The sequence below is a fragment of the Anguilla rostrata genome, chromosome 7, assembly GCF_018555375.3.
Source record: "Anguilla rostrata isolate EN2019 chromosome 7, ASM1855537v3, whole genome shotgun sequence".
Lineage (NCBI taxonomy): Eukaryota > Metazoa > Chordata > Actinopteri > Anguilliformes > Anguillidae > Anguilla > Anguilla rostrata.
Genome location: NC_057939.1, coordinates 46,916,377 through 46,935,975, shown reverse-complemented (window position 1 = coordinate 46,935,975; position 19,599 = coordinate 46,916,377). Strand labels below are relative to the sequence as shown.

At 42.7% G+C, this 19,599-nt stretch overlaps 2 protein-coding genes across 2 annotated transcripts in view; both read right to left on the bottom strand.

Moving 5' to 3' along the window:
* Positions 1-5,122, bottom strand: part of LOC135259877 (A disintegrin and metalloproteinase with thrombospondin motifs 20) — a 132,119-nt gene extending 126,997 nt beyond the window's left edge. The window contains exon 1 of the mRNA XM_064344755.1: positions 4,967-5,122. The gene's annotated coding sequence lies outside the window, so the exon portion shown is untranslated. The remainder of the gene's footprint in view (positions 1-4,966) is intronic.
* A 1,500-nt stretch (positions 5,123-6,622) lies between these two features.
* Positions 6,623-19,345, bottom strand: LOC135259876 (twinfilin-1-like). Its single transcript, XM_064344754.1, has 9 exons — positions 18,328-19,345; positions 17,161-17,238; positions 15,967-16,145; positions 14,412-14,507; positions 13,906-14,010; positions 10,801-10,926; positions 10,394-10,544; positions 8,406-8,527; positions 6,623-8,059 (listed from the first exon to the last, which is right to left on the bottom strand). The coding sequence occupies exons 1-9, from the start codon at positions 18,350-18,352 to the stop codon at positions 7,892-7,894; spliced, it is 1,050 nt and encodes a 349-aa protein (XP_064200824.1). The 5' UTR covers positions 18,353-19,345; the 3' UTR covers positions 6,623-7,891.
* Between the last annotated feature and the right edge of the window lie 254 nt (positions 19,346-19,599).

The following is a 19,599-nucleotide window of genomic DNA, read 5'->3' as shown; positions in this document are numbered from 1 at the left end:
GTGCATTTGTGGAGAACTCACATGAGACACTTAGAGAGCCCAGGTGTTCTGACTGCTCTTCCTTCTCATGGTTTTCTATTATGTTGTTTAATTAAAAAAAACAAACAAACTATTGTTTATGCACACAGTGTACATATTGTTCACGTACTTACAAGACCCCTTTTGTTAAGCTGCACAGATATTAAAAACACTAAAACACAAAAAAAAAAGAAAATTAATCATAACACAAAATAAATCTTCAAAATTGCACACTTGAATTGAGCGGCAGGATATTGTCACTCAATTTAGAAAGGCAGTTGACCATACAACAAGTTCACCTCACCTGTGTTGCTGGGTCTGAACTAGCGGTGGAATATATACATATTTTTAGAGAGAACACAGAAACCAGCAGGACCAAGACTGGTTCTCCAGGACCAGGGCCGTGTTCCCCAAGAGAAGAGCAGTGTGCTGAGTGTGTCACACAGTTACTGCACCTAGCAGTGTGTGGCACAGGTAGGATTGTTGAATTGTAGGATTGACCCCAATGACCGAGCCCAGAATGTTCTGGAATGTGGGGATTGTGTCATCAGAGGGGGGGGGGGTGTGGTCTCAGTCCATACAAAAGGCATCCTGCCCCTCCCTCACAACCCTAGACCCCACCCACCAATCAAAAGCCCGCAGCAGAAAAAAAGCATGTACCAGGACAGCCAAAAGCTTGCATCAGGACGACCGAAAGCATGTGCAGCATCCAGCCCTCAACTGCTTGCAGTAAAGAGCGGATTATTATTTAACTAGACTTCTATTCACTATAAACACTTTTTTTTTTTTTTTTTTTTTTAACAGCGGGTACTCATGGCTGATGTACAAACATTGCTTGTGGCATCAATGGAGCGTTTTATGTGTTACTAAACAGTGGACTTATGTGCAGAAGCATAATTACCATTAAAAACTGTAATATCGGTAAGATAAGATAAATTAAGCATCTTTGGCTGCAGACAGCAGAAAACCCATGTAACGTAAAGACAGTCATGACCTTTCTCTTCCACCAGAGGGCAGAATTTAAAATCCAGATATTAAAAAGGCGAGAAATTCCGCTTCACAGTTCCACAAACGTTCAGACTAACGTGGAATGAATGTGGAAAATGAATTTCCACAAGAAAACTGCTGTTGGGGAGCACAAGTGGAACCCATCTTCAGTTATTGTGAAATCTTCACTTCACTGTGTCAGAACCAGGTTTGCCAGCCAACAGCATTGAGCAGTCGCTGAAATCTAAAGACCAGCAGCACATACGGGTATATAAGCTTCCTCATTTCAAAAAGAGAAATGTTTATATATAAAAGGGTGGCTTAATCTGGTTATCTTGCAGAAAGCGAAGCTGGAAAAAATCGACAGGAATCTGCAAAAAATTCCTGGATTGGCTCCCTGAAATGAGTCACATCTCGTGGCTCTTGCCTGTGACGGCTTCGTCTTGGCAGGACTCACGGCTCTTTTCAGCTGACAGAGGCCGGGCTGAGCGAGCTCCAGCAGGGAGCCGTTCTGAGTCACGCTCCGGACGTCTTCACGCGCACAAAACTCCCGCTGGTTTGCCAGCGGACCGCACGTGGAGGTGCTCGGTCTCGGCTACGCAGCTCAGGATCTGCTCGCCTGTGATCCTGCGGCCACTAATATCCTCATTTACACCGACCCGAGTCACTGAGAAAGCCACCACTGGAAGACAGAATTACAGGGTAAAAATCAGATGGCCAAAAACGTAGGGCCTTACTGCTGTAGACCCTTTCCAGTCTAGTCTTGCCTCTCAAAGTCCCACAGACCAGATTTTGCTACACTAGCCTGTCCTGTAACCCATAGGTGTGGAATAGTCAGAGTAACTGTGGGGAACTTTCTGCCTAGAACTCTGTAGCTATTAGTCAAGAAGTAACCGGAATGTATCAACGAATCATGGTCTGCAATGTTCTATTGGTTGTTACAAACACAGTCCATGATTGGTGGAGCTTTATTCAAATAAAATTTTTATATACCAGTAAGTCATACCCATATAATATTAGGCCTACTTGTACTTCAGTGCCTGAGATCACATAGCATGCATTCTGTAGCAAAAAAGGTGTCAAACTCTAGTCCTGGTGGACAGGGTGTTTATTTTTTGAATGTTTCACCGTGAGTGATTTGTCTTAGGCACTAATTGCCTAAAGAGTCCACACACACAGCTTGCTCTCAAGGCCTTACTTGGCTGCTGATTTGAAAGGAAACCGCAAATATCTGCAGACTTTGCAGCGCTCCAGGACTGGAGTTTGACACCCCTTACTGTAGCCTGTGGGCATGCCCTCCCGCTGGGCCCCACCCTTTCCAGGACACTCCTCAAAACGTCAGTTCTTGCTCGTGCACCCAGCTGCCAGACGTAGCCTAGCGTTCCTCGGCACTCCCTCAAAATTAACGACAAGCACGATGACTGTTTATGCAGACGGCAACAGGAAGAGGCAAAACAATCAATCGAGTCAAATCAGCAGGGAATGCAAATAGCTTACTGCATGCAACCCAAGTTGAATTAACAGCCCCCGCTGAATCGATAAGGTCCTATATTTAACCGGAAGGCCCCAAGGGTTCCGTTTCATCTCGGTGGGGGGGGTGGGGGCTTACAGGAAATGAGAGACAGGGCAAAGCTGTATAAACTAAACTAATCTATGGTTTTGGAATGCGTCCACGAATCTGATTCAGTCTTGCCCTACAGCTGTCGGCGAATAAATGATGCTTTTCCTCAGTTTATTTGGGGTGGTACAACTGTCTTCCTCTGGGAGAAAGAGCTGACGCCACAGTGCATGCACGTACACACACAGCAAGATGGTACAACACACACACCGTTCACAAAACACGTCAGTACTCCACAGGGATCACCGTCATCAACAATGCGCATGCCACAAATTAGAAATGTTTCCCTTTTCATGCACCAGAAATAATTTTGGCTACTGGCCACGTTTGTCAATGCAACTAAAACCCTTTCACGGTTTGCCGTAATGCTTGCAAAGTAAATGACCAACATTTCTCTGCCTCCATGTGTCATCTTGTTTTAACGAGAAACTGGAAAAGGAACTTCACTGAACTCATTGAACCACAGGGCCTCTTCCACTTATGCCTCTCTCAGACTATTTTGGAGAAACCCCACTTTACATCGGGATATTCTTAGTTTTGTTCATTGGGATGACCAGAAAAGGGAAGTTATGGTGGATGATGTGGCGCACGCTGGCTATTCGGATGGTGTGTGGACTCACGCCCAAAGTTTATCCCGTTTAAGCTCGCTCTCTCTCTCTCTCTCTCTCTCTCTCTCTCCCCCTCTCTCCCTCTCTCCCTCGGATAGGGCTCCATCTAATTATGTTGACAAACTGTTTCAGATTTAGTCAGAGTGGCCCAAAATTATGTCCAGCCCTAAACACCTCTTGTGCTTGCCACCTCACTTTGCTGTGCCCTTCTGGTGTTGTCAATTATTTCATAACGTTTAACAGCATTTCCCTAATTATTAAAAGTAATTATTTTTGTTTTTAAAGTTCGAGCGAGCTGCCGCCAAGTCATTGGAAGAAAAAGAAACCCAGCTGTTTCCCAGCTGACAGTTGGTATTAAATTTCACCTACTGCAGAGTCTGTTTGTTGTTTCCATGGGAACCATCATAGTCACATTAATCATGAGAGAGAAATACAGGTCACCCAAATACAGGTAAATAATGAGTCCTGATTTTAGAACCTCTTGGATCCAAATTATGAACCAAAAAGCAAAAAATAATATTCAAGTATGCAATCAGTCAATGTTTCAGTATCCCAAACACCCTAGCGTAAAAATGATTGTAACCTGAACTGGCCTATTATTTGAGCACTCTTAAAAACACAATTTTAGAACTTCAACATTTTATATTTTCAACAACCGGGTAATTGGCTGTCAAACGCACTCTGCTATTTGCAGTCGAGAATTTGGGACACCAAAGAAAATGGCACTTCTATTGATATAATATAGGCCGATTTGTGGCATGCTTTTAACAGATGGTGGCAGTTTTTGAAAACCTATATACGAAGTAGCACATTTTAATATTAATTCCGCCACGGTCGCGATTTCAAGGGCTTTAGTATGGAGTGAATTTAGCGCCAATATTATTTACACGTGTTTCACAACTCGGGCAAGCGCGTTTTGGTGCACTGCGAAACACAGCTCACACGTGTTTCATGTATGGAAAAGCTATCGCTCTGTACTTTAGTTCGATGACGTGATGAAAAGTAATGGTGACTGATGAGAAGGCAGCCCGCGGAGAGGGGTTTCGAAGTTCCAGCACTGTGTCTAAAACCATCCGTTCTGCTAGGAGGTATCGTCATCTGTGCCGCAGGAAAGCGAGCATTGCCAAGATTTTCCTGCCTACTGCAGTTTATTGCCGTGCATATGCAGTTGAATTATACACTTCCAGTGATATGGGAGTGATCTTTAATCGTTGCAGTGTAACACACTGCACACAACCAAGGAGCAGTTTTATAATGTAATAAAAACATTTTTGCAAACTTCTGCCAGTAATATCATGTGCTTGACCTTGTAACCTACCAGGTAAACCACCACAAACACCAGGGAAACCTCTCAAAATAGCTTCGAAAATATACATAAAAATTTGAGATTATGATAAAAACGCTGGCATGATGTTTGTACAGTATGGCTTCAAAGGGTATGCCACAATTGAGTTTTCTTTGGGAATGACAGCTGAAATAATAATACTGGTTTTAGGCTGACTGGTCAATGTGGGTAAGGCCATGAACTCTTGCATCTCAGTCCTAAACCACAAGCAAGAGAGTGTTCAGCTTTAAAGAACCTCCGTGGGATTCTCCAGCTCGTATGTTTGGAAATGACATCATTTATATCAAAGAAACCCTGTATCCAAAATTGAAAATACCAAGAATATAGCTTAATCTTCCTGCTTAATGAACACTGTTAAATATGAGAAATAAGTTACAGGAATATCCTTACCTGACCAACTCTTCACTTGCAAGAAATTGAACAGAGACCTGGAATCTTCACCCCTAACAGTTGTTAAAACAGGGATCTCAAACTCAAATCCCAGAGAGCCATTATGTCTGGTGTTTTCTTGAGTAGTTCCTGCACTGTGTGCTTAATTAGAGTCAGTGACTGGCTAAAGAGCATGCACACCTTCTCCCCAAGGCCTAAATTGGCTGCTGATTGAATGGAATTGGTGTGGGCAGAGCAAGGAGATCCGGCACAGCTGTCCCTCAATTACCACACCCACAGAGACATGAAGTGCATCTTTCCAGTCTTCTACAATATATAACCTTGAATATACCAAATTCCACAGAAGTGATGATCCTACAATCAAGAAAGGATTAGTTTTTTTTATTTTTTGGAAATCCTGATTCATATTCCTGTTCAGTTGGTGGTGGTAATGTTTGTATACTGTCATTAAACCAGACATAAGTCGTTCCATCCAGGTTGTGAAGCTGATCGACACGTTCTAGATGCGGGCATGCTTTTTCCAGTGCTAAATAGATGTTGTGGTCTATGAAACAACAATAGCAGTATTTCATTTAGCCTCACGGACAGCTTTCCAGGGATCACAGAAGAAACTATGCTGTTAAGTCAACATTGGTGAAATATATTGTTGGCGCCAACACCCATGTTTGAAGCTGGACAATGTCCCAGTAAAATAACAACCAGGGCAGCAGTGTAGTAGAATGGTTTAAGAACATGGTGTGTAATGCAGAGGTTGTAGGTTTAATTCCCGGGTGTGGCACTGCCGTTATGTAAAGATGCATGGCTTCAGGGAATATCCAGCTGTATGCACTGCTTGCTAATAAACAGGAGTCCATGTAAATCACTCTGGATACGAGTGTCTGGAATAAGAACGCAAATATGTGAATAGAATGTTCTTAACTGAACATTCCAATGCTGATGTAGCAATCACTACTGGTAATTGAAAGCAATGGAGTTCTAGAACAGACATAGAATTTTAAAATAAACCCACTTGTCAAAGGGTTAAAATGCTAACAGAAACTTTGTGTGCGGTTTTAAAAGCGGAAAAGTGCTTCCATTTTATCGCCCACATTCTCCATTTAAAATGGCGCACACACTGTCCAGTAAAAAACCAGTCGCACACTCCAATCCACTCCCGGCTCAGTGACCCGCAGTGATCCGGCATTACTAATTAATCGCAATCTTTGGCCCGCGGCGTGGTTTATGGTTACGCTGTGCGCCACCAATATAATGCCATTTGAATGGGAAACTGAGACTGCGAAACTGAGTTCCCCCTTCAGAATTCTCAGCTTCCATGACTTGTATTCCGTGGGGTGATTTTTATGCCAGTTCCCAACCTGCAGAGACCAGGGACGCGCTGGTGTTTGCAAAAACGTCACAGGATGGAAAGTCACCGGTGTCAGCATTGTCTCTCAAACATGCCAACACCAGCTTTTTTATATGTAGCAAGGTGCCTGTATAACACATATCCCAAAATATCATCGGACAACAGTGCTGGATGAAGAATTGCAGTTTGAACAGAACTGTCAGAAACTCTGTTTCAGTACTTCAATCTGTATCAGATTGAGTCACCACAATCCGCAAATCAAGAGACATTCACACAACTGTGACGGTCACAAAAGTATGGCTCAGACCAGAGATTATTTAAATATTTATTTTGATTTATTTCTTTAAAACAATTTATTGGAAAAAAAAATGTACTGGAGACTTACAACATGATAATTTTCACTATATTTAACTACAGGTACATTTGACTGAGAAATGTATTCCCTAGTTCAAACAGTGGTTTACCTTTGCCTAAATTAGGAGACAAGTGTTTCCATTGTGGACGGATCTCAATCAGACAGTCTGTATCTGCCCTCCTCTACAGTACAAATGTTTCAGGATCGTGGTCGGAGAGACTGCCAAAGGGCTGCTTTTATTGCACGTTTGGCATGTTTGAGATGCAGGAAAAGACTTTCTCCCTGGCAGACAGTGCAAAGGTCAAAATCAGGGCTGCCCAACCCTGTTCCTGGAGATCTACTGTCCTGCAGGTTTTTAGTTCAACCCTAAATTGGCACACCTCATTCCACTAATTAGCAGCTCAGCACAATCTCTAGCTGTTGAATGAGGTGGGCTTTGTTAGGGTTGGAGCGAAAGCCTGCTGGACAGTAGATCTCCAGGAACAGTTTTTGGCAGCCATGGTCAATATAATGTGATCAGAAAATTGATTTGTAGCAGGGAAAGAAAATACGTTTTTAATGCAGACAACAAAACCTATGTACAGCACATGCATAGAAAAATAGTTTCTCTACAGTTACCTGTTCCATAAACCATGGCTGTATCAAATCTGTGTCCTATTTCCTGTTATAAAATCTTTGTAATATTATGGATGCTGCAAGATAAAACTTGCAATATTTCCTTTGCTAAAACCGATGCCTGCACTGCTCAAAAACCTTGGTCCAAAAACCAGTTTACTCTCATCTGCCACACACAACATGAATCGATTGGGTTGCTTTTCAACACACTGATCACAAATCCAGACATCACCTCTGCAACTTATCTTCTCAGAAAACGAATTATGCATCCGCTTCATCTCCCACGTCTCCTCATTAATGGTAAAGAAATCAATAATATCTCATCACTAAACACTTTGTGAATACATTCTCGTGTATCTAAACTTCATTCACTTACAGTACAACTAGCTACAAACAGAATTTCACATCTGAGTTTGAGCCTAGCGGTTTTCTTCATTTGTGCATAGTTCAGTCTTGAGGGGGGGGAAGTTGGGGGGGGGGGTTTGGTGTTTGGGGAGGGTGCATTTTAGCGAGTTTCGGAAGGGTTTACAGCTGTCCGTTGGAATCTGGGTTTCCCGGGGTAACTAAATGGAATGTTCCATTGTAGGATGAAAGTTGGGGGGGGGGGGATTTAATAATCCTCCTCCTCGTCTCCTGGAGATCGGATCATCCTGCGGCCCCCCCTCTTGCCCGCCGGGCCCTTGGGCTTGGCGAAAGCCTGCTTGTGCGCGTGCTGCTTTGGGTGCACCTCCTCGTACAGGAAATCACCGGTCAGCTCGTCCCCATTCTCAATCTCGATCTAAGTCAATAAAAACCCTTAATAATAATCCAGGACAAAGTCATGGAAAGTCGCAGCGATTATTGCAAGTAGTATACACAAACCTCACAACCATCCATACGTTTTTTTTTTTAGAACAAGTTATATTCTCTCAAATACAGTATATCAATTATAAATGGAGAATGCAGCGATATTATTTTCATGCCAATTAAAGATCTGTATCCGACTAGAAATGAGGCCCAAGCCGGCCTAAACTCAACATTTTCAGGGCCTGGCCTGAACCAGCCAAATTTTAAGCCCGAACCCAATAGAACCGAAAAGTCTTTAACATCGTTGTATGAAGGCATATTTGAGGACGGCCCCTTACCTTTTTTGCGATGTCAATGCGCATGTGATTTTCGACCGTGTCGATGAGAGGGTTCCTGCAGCTCGAGTACAGCATCCTTTCCCGGATGCTGCATTTGTACCCAGGCATGGAGTAGATGAAGACTGAAAAAATCAAGGGATTATCACAGCAGTTCAGACTTTCAAACTGCACAAGTGCAGTCGCAGATTGTACAGAAACACCAGATGATCAACTTCTGAGTTCCTTCTTGTCTGCTTCTTAAATACAGGAGTTCCCAGTGGTATATTGTCCACTCCCACAGTACTGTACTTGCTTATGCCTCTTATGTTTGATTATGATTTTTGGAATATGTATCAAATGGGAATGTTTCCCCTCAAATGGTGCAAAAATTGAATTTTCGATGTTAAAAACACAGAGCTGCATATCTGCTGAGTCTACAGAATCTGTGGCACAGCCGAGCAACTGACAAGTCAGCTCAGAGAGCCAATGAGCAGTGGCATTAACAATTAATAAAGGTGCAGGAAACTGAAATCTGTTCATTCTTTGCTGATGTGCTGTTTTAATACTTTTTTTTGGCCCAGAAATAATTTTAAATGATTCTTGCAACAAAAAACAACGTATAAAAGCCTGTGTTGAAATTGGCTTGCTTTCCACCTTGGCTAAACGCCAGGTTTTCAGTGGGCAGGGTTAACTGGGTGTTAGTTACTTAACAGAAACCTCAAATCCTTTCTACATGTAATATGTAAATGATGCTCTTGTCATTGTTTTCTGTGGGCAAGGCAAGCTAAGTTGAGAGCAATATGCTTTTTTCTTTTCCCGAAAATGAAGAGACCTGCAAGAAATGTGTTTTATTTCCAGAGCCCACGGGCGGTGTAATATTGTAATATTGCCATAGCCCACACTGTTAGCATTTGCAGTGCCCGTTTTCACCCGGAACTTGCCACAGAACAGATGTGTGGTGGATGGGTAAGTAGGCCAACCGTTGGCAACCAATAATTAAATAGATTTCAAGCTTAGACATGTGGCATCAAAGCCTTTCTTCATTTGGGTGTAATGCCTGGTGTTTGAGACTGTTGTAGACTCTAGAGTTAGTGTACAGTAGCTCTATATTACAACGTTATTACACATTGCATTATCTTAAGGTTTAACTACACGATGGTAAAGACTAGTTTATGTTGCTTTCTTTCGTTTTTGTCTGGTAGTGTAATGTCACTCCATGGGACAACCTGCTCTAACCGGCTCTAAAGTAGCAACGATAAATTGTTTACATAACACCTGTCTTACGGGTATGATCGTTAATGAGCGCAGGATACACACCCACCCTGTCCTTGTCTACTGAACAGGCCACAATCATCAAATAGTGTTTATTACAGTTTAATAGTTATAATTAGGTTAAAAACTTGAAAGACGGCAATCAACTGTCACTTCTGGGGAATACAACTACAATTTGAATCCAATTTCCTGGACCTTTAAGTATCATCCGACCAGCCCTGTGAACCTGTGAAACGTCTTTCGCTAACTTGAGCGTCAACCTGTGAAATTTTGAGCAGAATGACTAACCCAAGAGCCACTGAAAGCAGTTCGACCAAAGTGTGACCGGGTAAACTCAACTAACGTGAACCCGTTATAAAGAGCCTGAACTCTTTATAACCCTACTGCATGAACCTTCCTTAAGAGCTCAGGGCCCTTATTTATAAAGCTTCCTCCCAACGTAGAAGTCCTGATCGAGAATCAGTGTGTCCTTTAAGGCCCCGCTTTATAGAAATGGGACCAAAAGTACATCTTGTGGAGTAAAACTCACCAATAAATGAAGTGTCATTGGTTCACACATTCACTGGGAAATTTAACAAGACTATAAACTTTTCCCCCTTTCTCTATAAACCCAGAAGAATCCTCTCATAAATTGAGATTTAAGATCAGGTTTCTGTGTTCCTTTGAAGAAGACTTTAGATTTTAGCCCAGGAGACCAGACTAGGCCAGACACAAACTAAATAAATAAGCATGCTCACCTGTAGACTCCAGGTAATCCCCCTCGTGGGAGTGCTTATACAGGAAGAAGTGGTACCGGGCAGCATCTTTCGGAATCCTTTTCGGCAAATCTTTGATCTCCGTGGGAGCGGTGTCGGACAATTTAATGGTCTCGTTCTGAAAGTCTATTTCCTGTAGTGAAAAGACATTTTTATAAATGATTAAAATTGGTTTGATGTTCTCTCATTACTATTACCAAAAGCGCTGATGAATCTTACAACGGTCCAGACTAATACTCTGATCTTGACTGACTGTTTCTTTATCAAAGTGCTCACAAGCTGGACATAGTTTAGCTGGTGGGAGTTTTAGTCAAAAGCTGGACATAGTTTAGCTGGTGGGAGTTTCACTCAAAGTCGGAAGTAGTTTAGCTGGTGGGAGTTTTACTCACAAGCTGGACGTAGTTCAGCTTCTTCGCCCGGAACTTCTCTAGGGCCTGGACGGTGTCGCGGTTCATGGGGAAGGCCACGCCCTGAAGAGTCGGCTGCTTTGTCTCCATGCCTATGTCCGTCTGCACCTACGGCCAGACAAACAGCCCAGAAGAATCTTAACACCACACAACACAACACAGGGAGTGCACACTGAACACCACAGCACAGTGAATCCACACTCACATAGCAGCAGAACCTGAACACCACATTCTACAGAGAACCTAAACCTAGGGTTTCAAACTGCTGTACTAGACAGCCACAGTAACTGCTTTTTTGATGGTCTATGAGAAACTCTTCACCAGATGGCAGAATCTGTGCCCCAAATACATTTTTACGCAAGCTGATTACTGTGGCAATTGGGAGATTAGAGATAAAATGTAAATTTTAAAATACAGGTCTTTAAACATACTTTAAATACAAGAACAACTGTCACGCATTGGGCTGGAAGGAGTTTCATAAACCAGGGTCTACCAAAATTCTATTTTAATGAAGTGATTGCATGACCTGTGTTCCAGCCCTAATTTAAAACGTGGCCTAATATGTACCCATGTGGATTAAAATTTGTCAAGCGAATGTCAAGGCCACTGCGTGAAAAGTGCAACTAGTTTTGTGCGTGTACAGTAAGCATCAATGGAATGTATAACATGCAATAAATTTATTTCATGTTAATCCTGTGACCTACCACAACCACTCCCATAATGCACCAGCGGGTTCCGACTTAACCAGTCATATAAGGCGAGGGGGGGGGGGGAGTGAAAAATAAGTTCCTAAATGATCCTAAATCTTCTGCTGCTACAGTGTTATTTTCTAGCTGACTGGTAGAGGACATGAATCTCTACCATTGGCTTATCAGTCTGTAGATGCTCCATCGGACACGGTGAAAAAAGGCCGATGCCATCGCTGCAGTCGACATTTGAATTCTCTTCCCCGTGTAGCGAAAGGATAATGGTTTTATCCGTCTGCTTAGTAAAAGCGGCCTCTCAGCAAATGAATAATAAATATTTCAAAGCCTCTTTCCTCCCACCGCCACCATCTAGATTAATGCTACATTATCTCCCCTTCTACAGCTGTTGATCCAGGAGAGAAAAACCACATAGCTTCCTGTTTTTCTTTCTATTCCTTTTATTTCTTTTTTTTATAGATATACATTAGCAGGCCGTCTCTCAGAAGCAGAGCCTGTAGTTAGCGTTTGGTTTAGCATTTCTTTTTATGGACCGAGTGAATGAGAACGCTCACTGATGCCGACCGGCAGTACACATAGCCATTATGTACAGCTGGTTTTCTTCAGAAAGCCCACATAACAGCAGCTTCATTTGAAGCTCTGCCTTAGTGCTTCAACTACATAAAAGAACAACAAAGCGACTTAAATATAAAGGCCTGGACGTCCTTCTGGGACAGCTGTGACTACCCTTACACATTCTGTCCCAGTAGTATCGATGCTGACAGAGGAAGTTCAGTGTTAATTAAAAATTAAGTTGACACACTTGTCCATTCTTAAATTTACATTTGCAAAAGAGACGCACTCACGCAAAGAAATGTATACGGCTCAAATAACTACACTCCGGCACCATTCAGGCAAATATGTAGGTACTAAAGCAAATTGCATCAGATAAATTATTCCAAAGTAGTGCCCTGCCCAGGAAACTGCTGGATGCAAGCCCAAAAAAAAAACGTATTGTAAACCACAGGGAGTGTAAACCAGGAATCTCAAACTGCAGCCCCAGAGGGCTGCAGTGTCTGTAGACTTTTGGTGTGGCTCAGCACTTAAGTGCAAAAGTTACTGATTAGCTAAAGAGCTCACGGGGCTGGTTTCAAAGGCCAGGCTTTGCAGCTGAATGAAAGGCAAGCACAAAGAGTAAGTAACTTCAGGAGGTTGAGAGCTAGGGGTTCTGGCATAAACCCTGTGCTCAACCTAGAGGGCACAGGAAGAGACACCACTGACAACTTGCCAGACTGCGACAGTGACCTTGCTGCTAATTCCTGACAAATCAATATGCTGTATTGAATGGTCATTCATCATCAATTTTTTTATTTATTTTATTATAGGTACCTCTTTGGTCTGGCTGCTTCAGACCAGCAGAGGTTACATACTATTTCACTCCTTAGGTTGAGAGAGTGTGTGTTGTTTGTGTGTGAGAGTGTGTGTGTGTGCGTGCATGTTTGTGTGTATGTGTGTGTATGCGTGTGCATGCGTGTGTGTACGTGTGTGTGTAGGCGTGTGGTGTCGAATTACATTTCGTGCTAAAGCAGCAATGTAAACCAGCTTTCGCACTGAAACCTCATTTGCATTTTGCCCTTGTTTTTCCCTCCAGTCCTGAGTGGATTTATCCTCATCACTGTCCCACTGTTACCTTCGCTGGCCCCAGACCCTTTCCAGCAAGGGATTCTGCTGCAGCAGCATATGCACCTATATAACGCTGACCAAGCACTTATTGGCAGGTAAAAGTTACATTCTCTCCAGATAAGCTTGATTAACACATCGATACCTTCGCAGTCTTTATTTCTGATTGAATTACAATCCTCCTGGAAATTCTTCCTGCAGTTCATTGCCAAAAAAAGATTTAAAAGCTGATATTTTTAGCCATTTCTTGAAACAGTGAGAACTAAGCTAACTAAAAACAATGAGCTTCAGCACACAAATTATGCGTATGTTTGTGTGTGTGTATGTGCACTGTATGGGCGTCTGTGTGTGCATGTTTGTTGGAGTCTGTGTGTGTGTATGCGTGCCTGTGTGTGTGTGTGTGTTTGTGTGTGTGTGTGTGTGTGTGTGTGTGCGTGAATGTATGTGTACTTGTGTGTGTCTGCGAGTGTGTGTGTGCATGTCTGCACTTGTGTGAGCGTGTGTTTGTGCGTGTGTGTGTGTGTCAGTGACTGCGTGAATGCATGTGTACCTGTGTGTGTGTCTGGGTGTGTGTGTGTTTGTGTGTGTGTGTGTGCATGTTTGCACTTGTGTGACCGTGTGTGTGCTGTGTACTCTGCTTGATGTGTGTGACTGGTGTGTCTGTGTGTGTGTGTTTGTGTGTGTGTGTGCATGTTTGCACTTGTGTGACCGTGTGCAGTGCTACCTCGTTGAGTTTGATCTGTCTCAGTTCCTGCTCGGCGGCGGTAAGAGGAAGAGGAGCAGACTGGGAGGTGAGGTACTTCCTGTATCCACTCAGAGACACATCGTCCTGGAGGGAGAAGCAGTGCATGATGGGATGAGCATCTCACAGACCTTACAGTCACTAGAGGCCACTAGAAGGCCACCCTAGAAAGGACATAAGTCCCAACCAGCACTGAGACAGATGAAACATAAAAATAGACAGTTTGGGGAAGGGGGAGGGCAATCTTCATTTCTAATTTTTCAGGCTGTTGGCAGGACTTGGGCGGGACTTGCCTCCTTTCTACGGTGGCCATCTTGTGACAACCACCAACCAATCTGACATTTATGCATGCTGTTTTAACCATTGCACTGCACTGGACAAGTGTCTCAGTTTAATTTCACATTTCCGCAGTTACAAATGGCCTGAACACAGCCCTGGGCATGCTTGAGAATGAAGGTCTATGGTAAAACTGTACATTAACAACCTACCTTTGTTGTGCCAAAAATCTCATCTTTAACGTGTCCTCCTCCAAACTCCTTTTTTAGGGTAGCTCTTGTAGCAGCATATAACATTTTCTGTCGCACCTGTTGGGTGTGAAAACAATATGTGTATAATGTATATATAAATACATACACTTGTAAAAGGTCACTAGCAATGTGAATGACAAGACAATAACAAGGACATATATAATCCAGAATTAACAAAAAAAAATGTGTTTACTCTCGCAGCTTATTAGCTGTATATTTGCAACAGACCTTTCTGGGTTGAAATGCATAATGACCTTTATTTTCTCAGTCTCCTCATTTTTGGAGAAGCGTCCCCAAAATGTTGCCAAAAACCAGCATCCCAAAATTTTCACAGCGTTGCACTTTGCAATGAATGACTTCCTTGACTGTGACTTGGCCCCACTGCGAGGCATTTGAGAATCCTGTTTGTTTGTTCAGCTGCTCATTTAATACCTTAAAAGGAAAGCAACCTCTACCAAGGAGAAAATGGAATCCATTCATGACTGTATTATATTGAGACATTGTTTTCATTTCATTTCCATGCAAATGATGCTGGAGAATGTAAACTACCTCAGCTATTTGGCTGACTCATATCAGTAACTTGGAATGAAAGTCGTGCACTCCTTGTTGACTGGCACACAGGAGCCCGTTTATGAGAACTGCATGGCTAATTGGCACCTGCAGCATTCAAAGAGAGGCAACACAATTTTCTGCAGTGTATCGCAGTCCTTGGCATTTATGTTCCCGCGTGCATGCACACACACGCATACACACACACGCAGCCCTTGCACACAAACTCTTCTCAAACCTATGCCACGCTCATTAATTTGGGATTGTACTGGGCGAAGGAAAGTGTACATCTCTTGCTTCATAATAAGCATGATGAACTCCAGCGAGATGTTTGCCAGTCATGACTCCGAGTCTGGCCCTGCATAATGTGCAGCCCTTTTCTGATATTTAAAAAAAGCCAAGAAGCAGCAAATTTGTCCAAAATTCCCATTACGTCTCAATTCCGCGATCGAATTCGAACCTTTCCAGTGCCGATTGTGGCCAGTAGCTCCATACGGCAACGCGCAATTGGAGATTATGTCGCCCAGGGAATGGGAGGGTTAAGTTGGTAGCGGGTCCACATTTCATCACTCTCTAGCGACCCCCGCTGGTCGATCAGGTGCGTGCGGACTGCATGTTAAAGCCGTAAATTAAATGTTTTCCTCCAACTCGAGTCCACTCATGAACAGAGTCGCAGACAGCTGGCCATTCCAAACGAGGGTGGCAACTGGACATGCTCAGCCCCTTGTCGAGAGCTAAATTTATTTTTTTAAAGTTAAAATTCCATAAATTACAGGGTCTGCCCTGCAATTAAACCAGGGGGCAGGCCAAAGAGCCCACATTCAGCAAAGTCATTCATTTTTACCAAGGAGGCTCCTCTGCCGTAAAGCAGTCATTAAAAAGAGCTGTGAAGTGGAGAGTTTCTAACAATCTAAAGCTATATGACTATAAAAGCCAGAAACAACTTATCCAATACCATGCCACTTACGGGTGAATTATCGGGAGACCAGGCCAGGAAGATCCACTCGTATCCCTGGTTGTTGGTGGAATCCAGGCGGTAGAGGATGTACGACGGCTGGTCGTCCTCCAGGACGGGAAGAACGCACGAGTCATACTCCTGGTCCCAGCTCTTAGCCGCATGCTTGGCTCCGCCCACCACCAACTGCTCTGAAAAAAAAACGGACGATCGAGGGCCGTAAGTTCGCCGAAAGCTCACGGAGTTGAAGACGAAGCATCGATCGCATGAAACCGTCCTTTTACATCGGGGGTTCACAACCAAACTATTCTCTTTTTCAAGGTTTCCTCAAATGGGGTGGCGGTGCAGCGCGATGGTCAGGGAACCAGATTTGAAACACCAGAGGTTGCAGGTTCAATTCCCAGGCGGGACACTGCTGTTGTACCCTTGTGCAAAGTACTTAAACTGAACTGCTTCTGTAAATACCCAGCTGTACAAATTGATCATAGGTAAAGAATGCAAGCTATGTAGGTCACTCTGAATAAGAGCGCCAGCTAAACAAATCGTGTAAAATTACCATCCTGAGGCATAAGACCTCCACCACCTCTATTAAACTGAAGTGAGGACACCAATTATCCAACACCCACTGCAGACTACAGTGTAGTGCCTATTTTAACACATGCCTGAAAGATAATGTTATACAATGGCTGTATATCTAGCATCCCATGTAGGATACATCATAAATATGTTAGGAAATGTTATGCTAAAATATAATTAAAGAGGGCATATACTATTACATTTTGTGAAGGGCTCTATGGTACCCCTTTCCTTGGTGCCAGTTTTGGAACTGCTGATTTGCCTCATTAACTCGTGGGCCTACTCATTCAACAACCTTTTCATTTTACACAGCTACAAGATTTCTGGAGTAGAACCACCTACCCTTTAGTCATGTCTAACTTCTAATTTTCCACCTCTTGAATGAAAGGGCTTCAGGAAACTTAATCTCTGGTTTAAAACACAAAGCTGAAACATATCACTGGCACACCCAACAAATCGATCCCTGTGGATCTTCTTTGGGTCAGTAGGTCCACTTAGATTGAAACAGAATCACAGAATTAGATACTGTCCAGGACCACAGACTGAGACTCATGTCATAACTACCCTATGCATCATCTGTAGTGGTCCCTTGTACACTTCGGATACAAACAAAAAAAACAGCTTACTTACCATTCTCAATCACAATCTTCAGGAGGCGATATTCGCCATTCCTTGCTCTTGCAAAAATGTCTTTTACTTCGCCGGTGGCTGCGGAGACACATGGCATAGGAGCATTCTCACGCAGTTGCAAGAACATCAGAGAAGCGGTCTCGGTCTCAGTGCAGGCAACATGACACTCAACGGGAAATTCCCTACTTTTAATGCATTGCTGCGACTCCTTAGAAAATATGGAAACACTTAAATGACTGCGTTTGTTCTTTAACGTTAAAATTAAAACTGCAAAGTTTGTGTTAAAAAGCTTTATAGTTCTGACTTGCTCAACTACAAGCTAGGCTACTCTTTGACATACAAACGCGAACGTAGCGCATCAAAGTCATTCACAGAAAATCTAAACATGTGTGATCAATGAACCCTGTTGATGAAAACTGTTTTGGCATTACAGCAAAAATGCAGTTAACTAACACGAAGCAGTCAAGTGGCAATACAGCCATCAGCCAAACATCCCACAACAAAACGCAGCACACTTTTCCATTTCAGGATGGAAAGCGGATAAAGTGTCGAAGCAACGCACCGTAGCCAGTTTCCACTTCTAAAGCAATCAGTCACCTAATATTTTAAGATCAAATTGTACATTATCGCATTAATTCAAGGGGGGAGGCGAGCTCGCTGGTTGGACAGCCATCCGCAGCATGCTCATCATTTTTCATAATTCATTTCACTGCTACTGGCACGTTAGCTACAGCTCATAAAAAATATAAAACATAAAGCAAAGGTTTTTCTTGCAAGTCTAGGCGTTGTCTGACTTTGGTACATCATGCGTAACAGTTCTATAGCTTTATATGTTGGTTTTTATCATCGCACAATAAATCATTGTACAAGCTAATGATGGCGTGCTAGCAAGTTAGGTAACACATCCAGTGAAGCGAATTAATTTGCATGACCATATTAGTACAATAAACCTCTGGTTTTATTTGACAATGAAACCGGCTCCTTATCTGGAAAACTAGCCTGCAAGCTAAACACACAGGTTACAGTCAGACAGATACAACAGGTTTCCCATAAAGGATATTATTTTATCAGAGAATCGATCTAATCAAGATAAAACATCCATCTTATTTAACAGGTCTGCTTAGAAAATATGCGGTACGGCTTAAAAACAAATGTTAAGAAATTTACCTTGTATTCCCGTTTGATGGGACATTGTACTTATTTCCCAGGAGTAGACCGGTTTTTAGGAAGCAACAGAACAAGGAAGAAGCAAACTGAACTACAGTAACTTGACCTGGCTGTAGCGTGACGTCATCACGTTGCACATTCCCAAGTCACGTGAGGAATCAGGGAGCACGTCCATCATCCATGGTCACGAGCGTTTTATTGGATTTTCTATCCAGCAAATAACGCGATCTTTTTTACATTACATTTATTTGACAGACGCGTTCTTTCTTTGTTCCGCTGAATATCTTTACACTTATTTATTTCAGAATGAAGAGAACAAATTATAATGTCCTCTGCATTGCATATTGTCACGTTTATTTTTGTTGTAGCGTTTAATTTATAAGTCTGTTCAGGACGTTTTTTTAAATTATTATTATTTAGCATTTTCTTCTGTGCCTATTGTCTTAAGATTAAGAAATAGAGTAATTCACACCACCAATTCACTGCCATATCCACCATGGTCTTCCAAGTAGGGCAACTGTGTAAACAGGAAACAGGTGTAAGTATTGTGAAGACAAGAGGGCATTTCGCAGTTCTTTCTTAAAGGTTTGATGGGATTATGAGTTTTCACCAACCATATCACAGTTCATGCATAAGCCAACCCTGTATGAGAAGGAGAGAGTCAAGATGGAAGCCATGACTGTGAAGACTGGCCTTTAAATATCATAGGTGTATGCATCACGGAGTTAAAAACATACTGCCAATATGGGACTCAGGCGTTGCAATCAGAGAAGAAATAGAACATTTTAGCCCACATTCACAGTGTTATTGGGACGAGCCCAGGGCAGCAAATCACTCATTCAACACCATTCAGTAATCAAGCATGTGACAGCATCACACAATGAGGATTCTTCTCATCATTAGGCCTAATGAGACTGTTTTTGCAAGCATTGAATGCAAATCAACGATTCAGCGTGCACGTGGATTCTAGAAGAACCCCTGCTTGAATCAATCAAGTAATTCTGGGTGGAATTACAGCAATGTTCCAGCAGGACAATGAACTCAAACTCAAAACACAGAAAGACACACTGCGTTGATTCTGAAACAGCTGGAAAGTAGAAACTATTTCTATTCATGGCCCTGATAAAGTTCAGATTAGAATTCAGGCGAACATGTGGCAAAACTTTAAGGTTGCAGTCCATTAATGATCCTCACAGAACTGATCAGGGTATGATAAATTTTGTTAGGATTACATAAAAGAATTGCTAAGATTAAAACCTCCTGGCTTCACAT

What these genes read in the sequence shown, in the direction of transcription:
- LOC135259876 (XM_064344754.1), bottom strand. Translation starts at nt 18,352, where the DNA reads ATGTCCCATCAAACGGGAATACAAG. An exon ending in GAAGATTGTGATTGAGAATG is followed by an intron (nt 16,146 to 17,160) that starts GTAAGTAAGCTG and finishes TTTTTTTTTCAG; the next exon opens with AGCAGTTGGTGGTGGGCGGA. An exon ending in GGATTACCTGGAGTCTACAG is followed by an intron (nt 8,528 to 10,393) that starts GTGAGCATGCTT and finishes TGATTTTTTCAG; the next exon opens with TCTTCATCTACTCCATGCCT.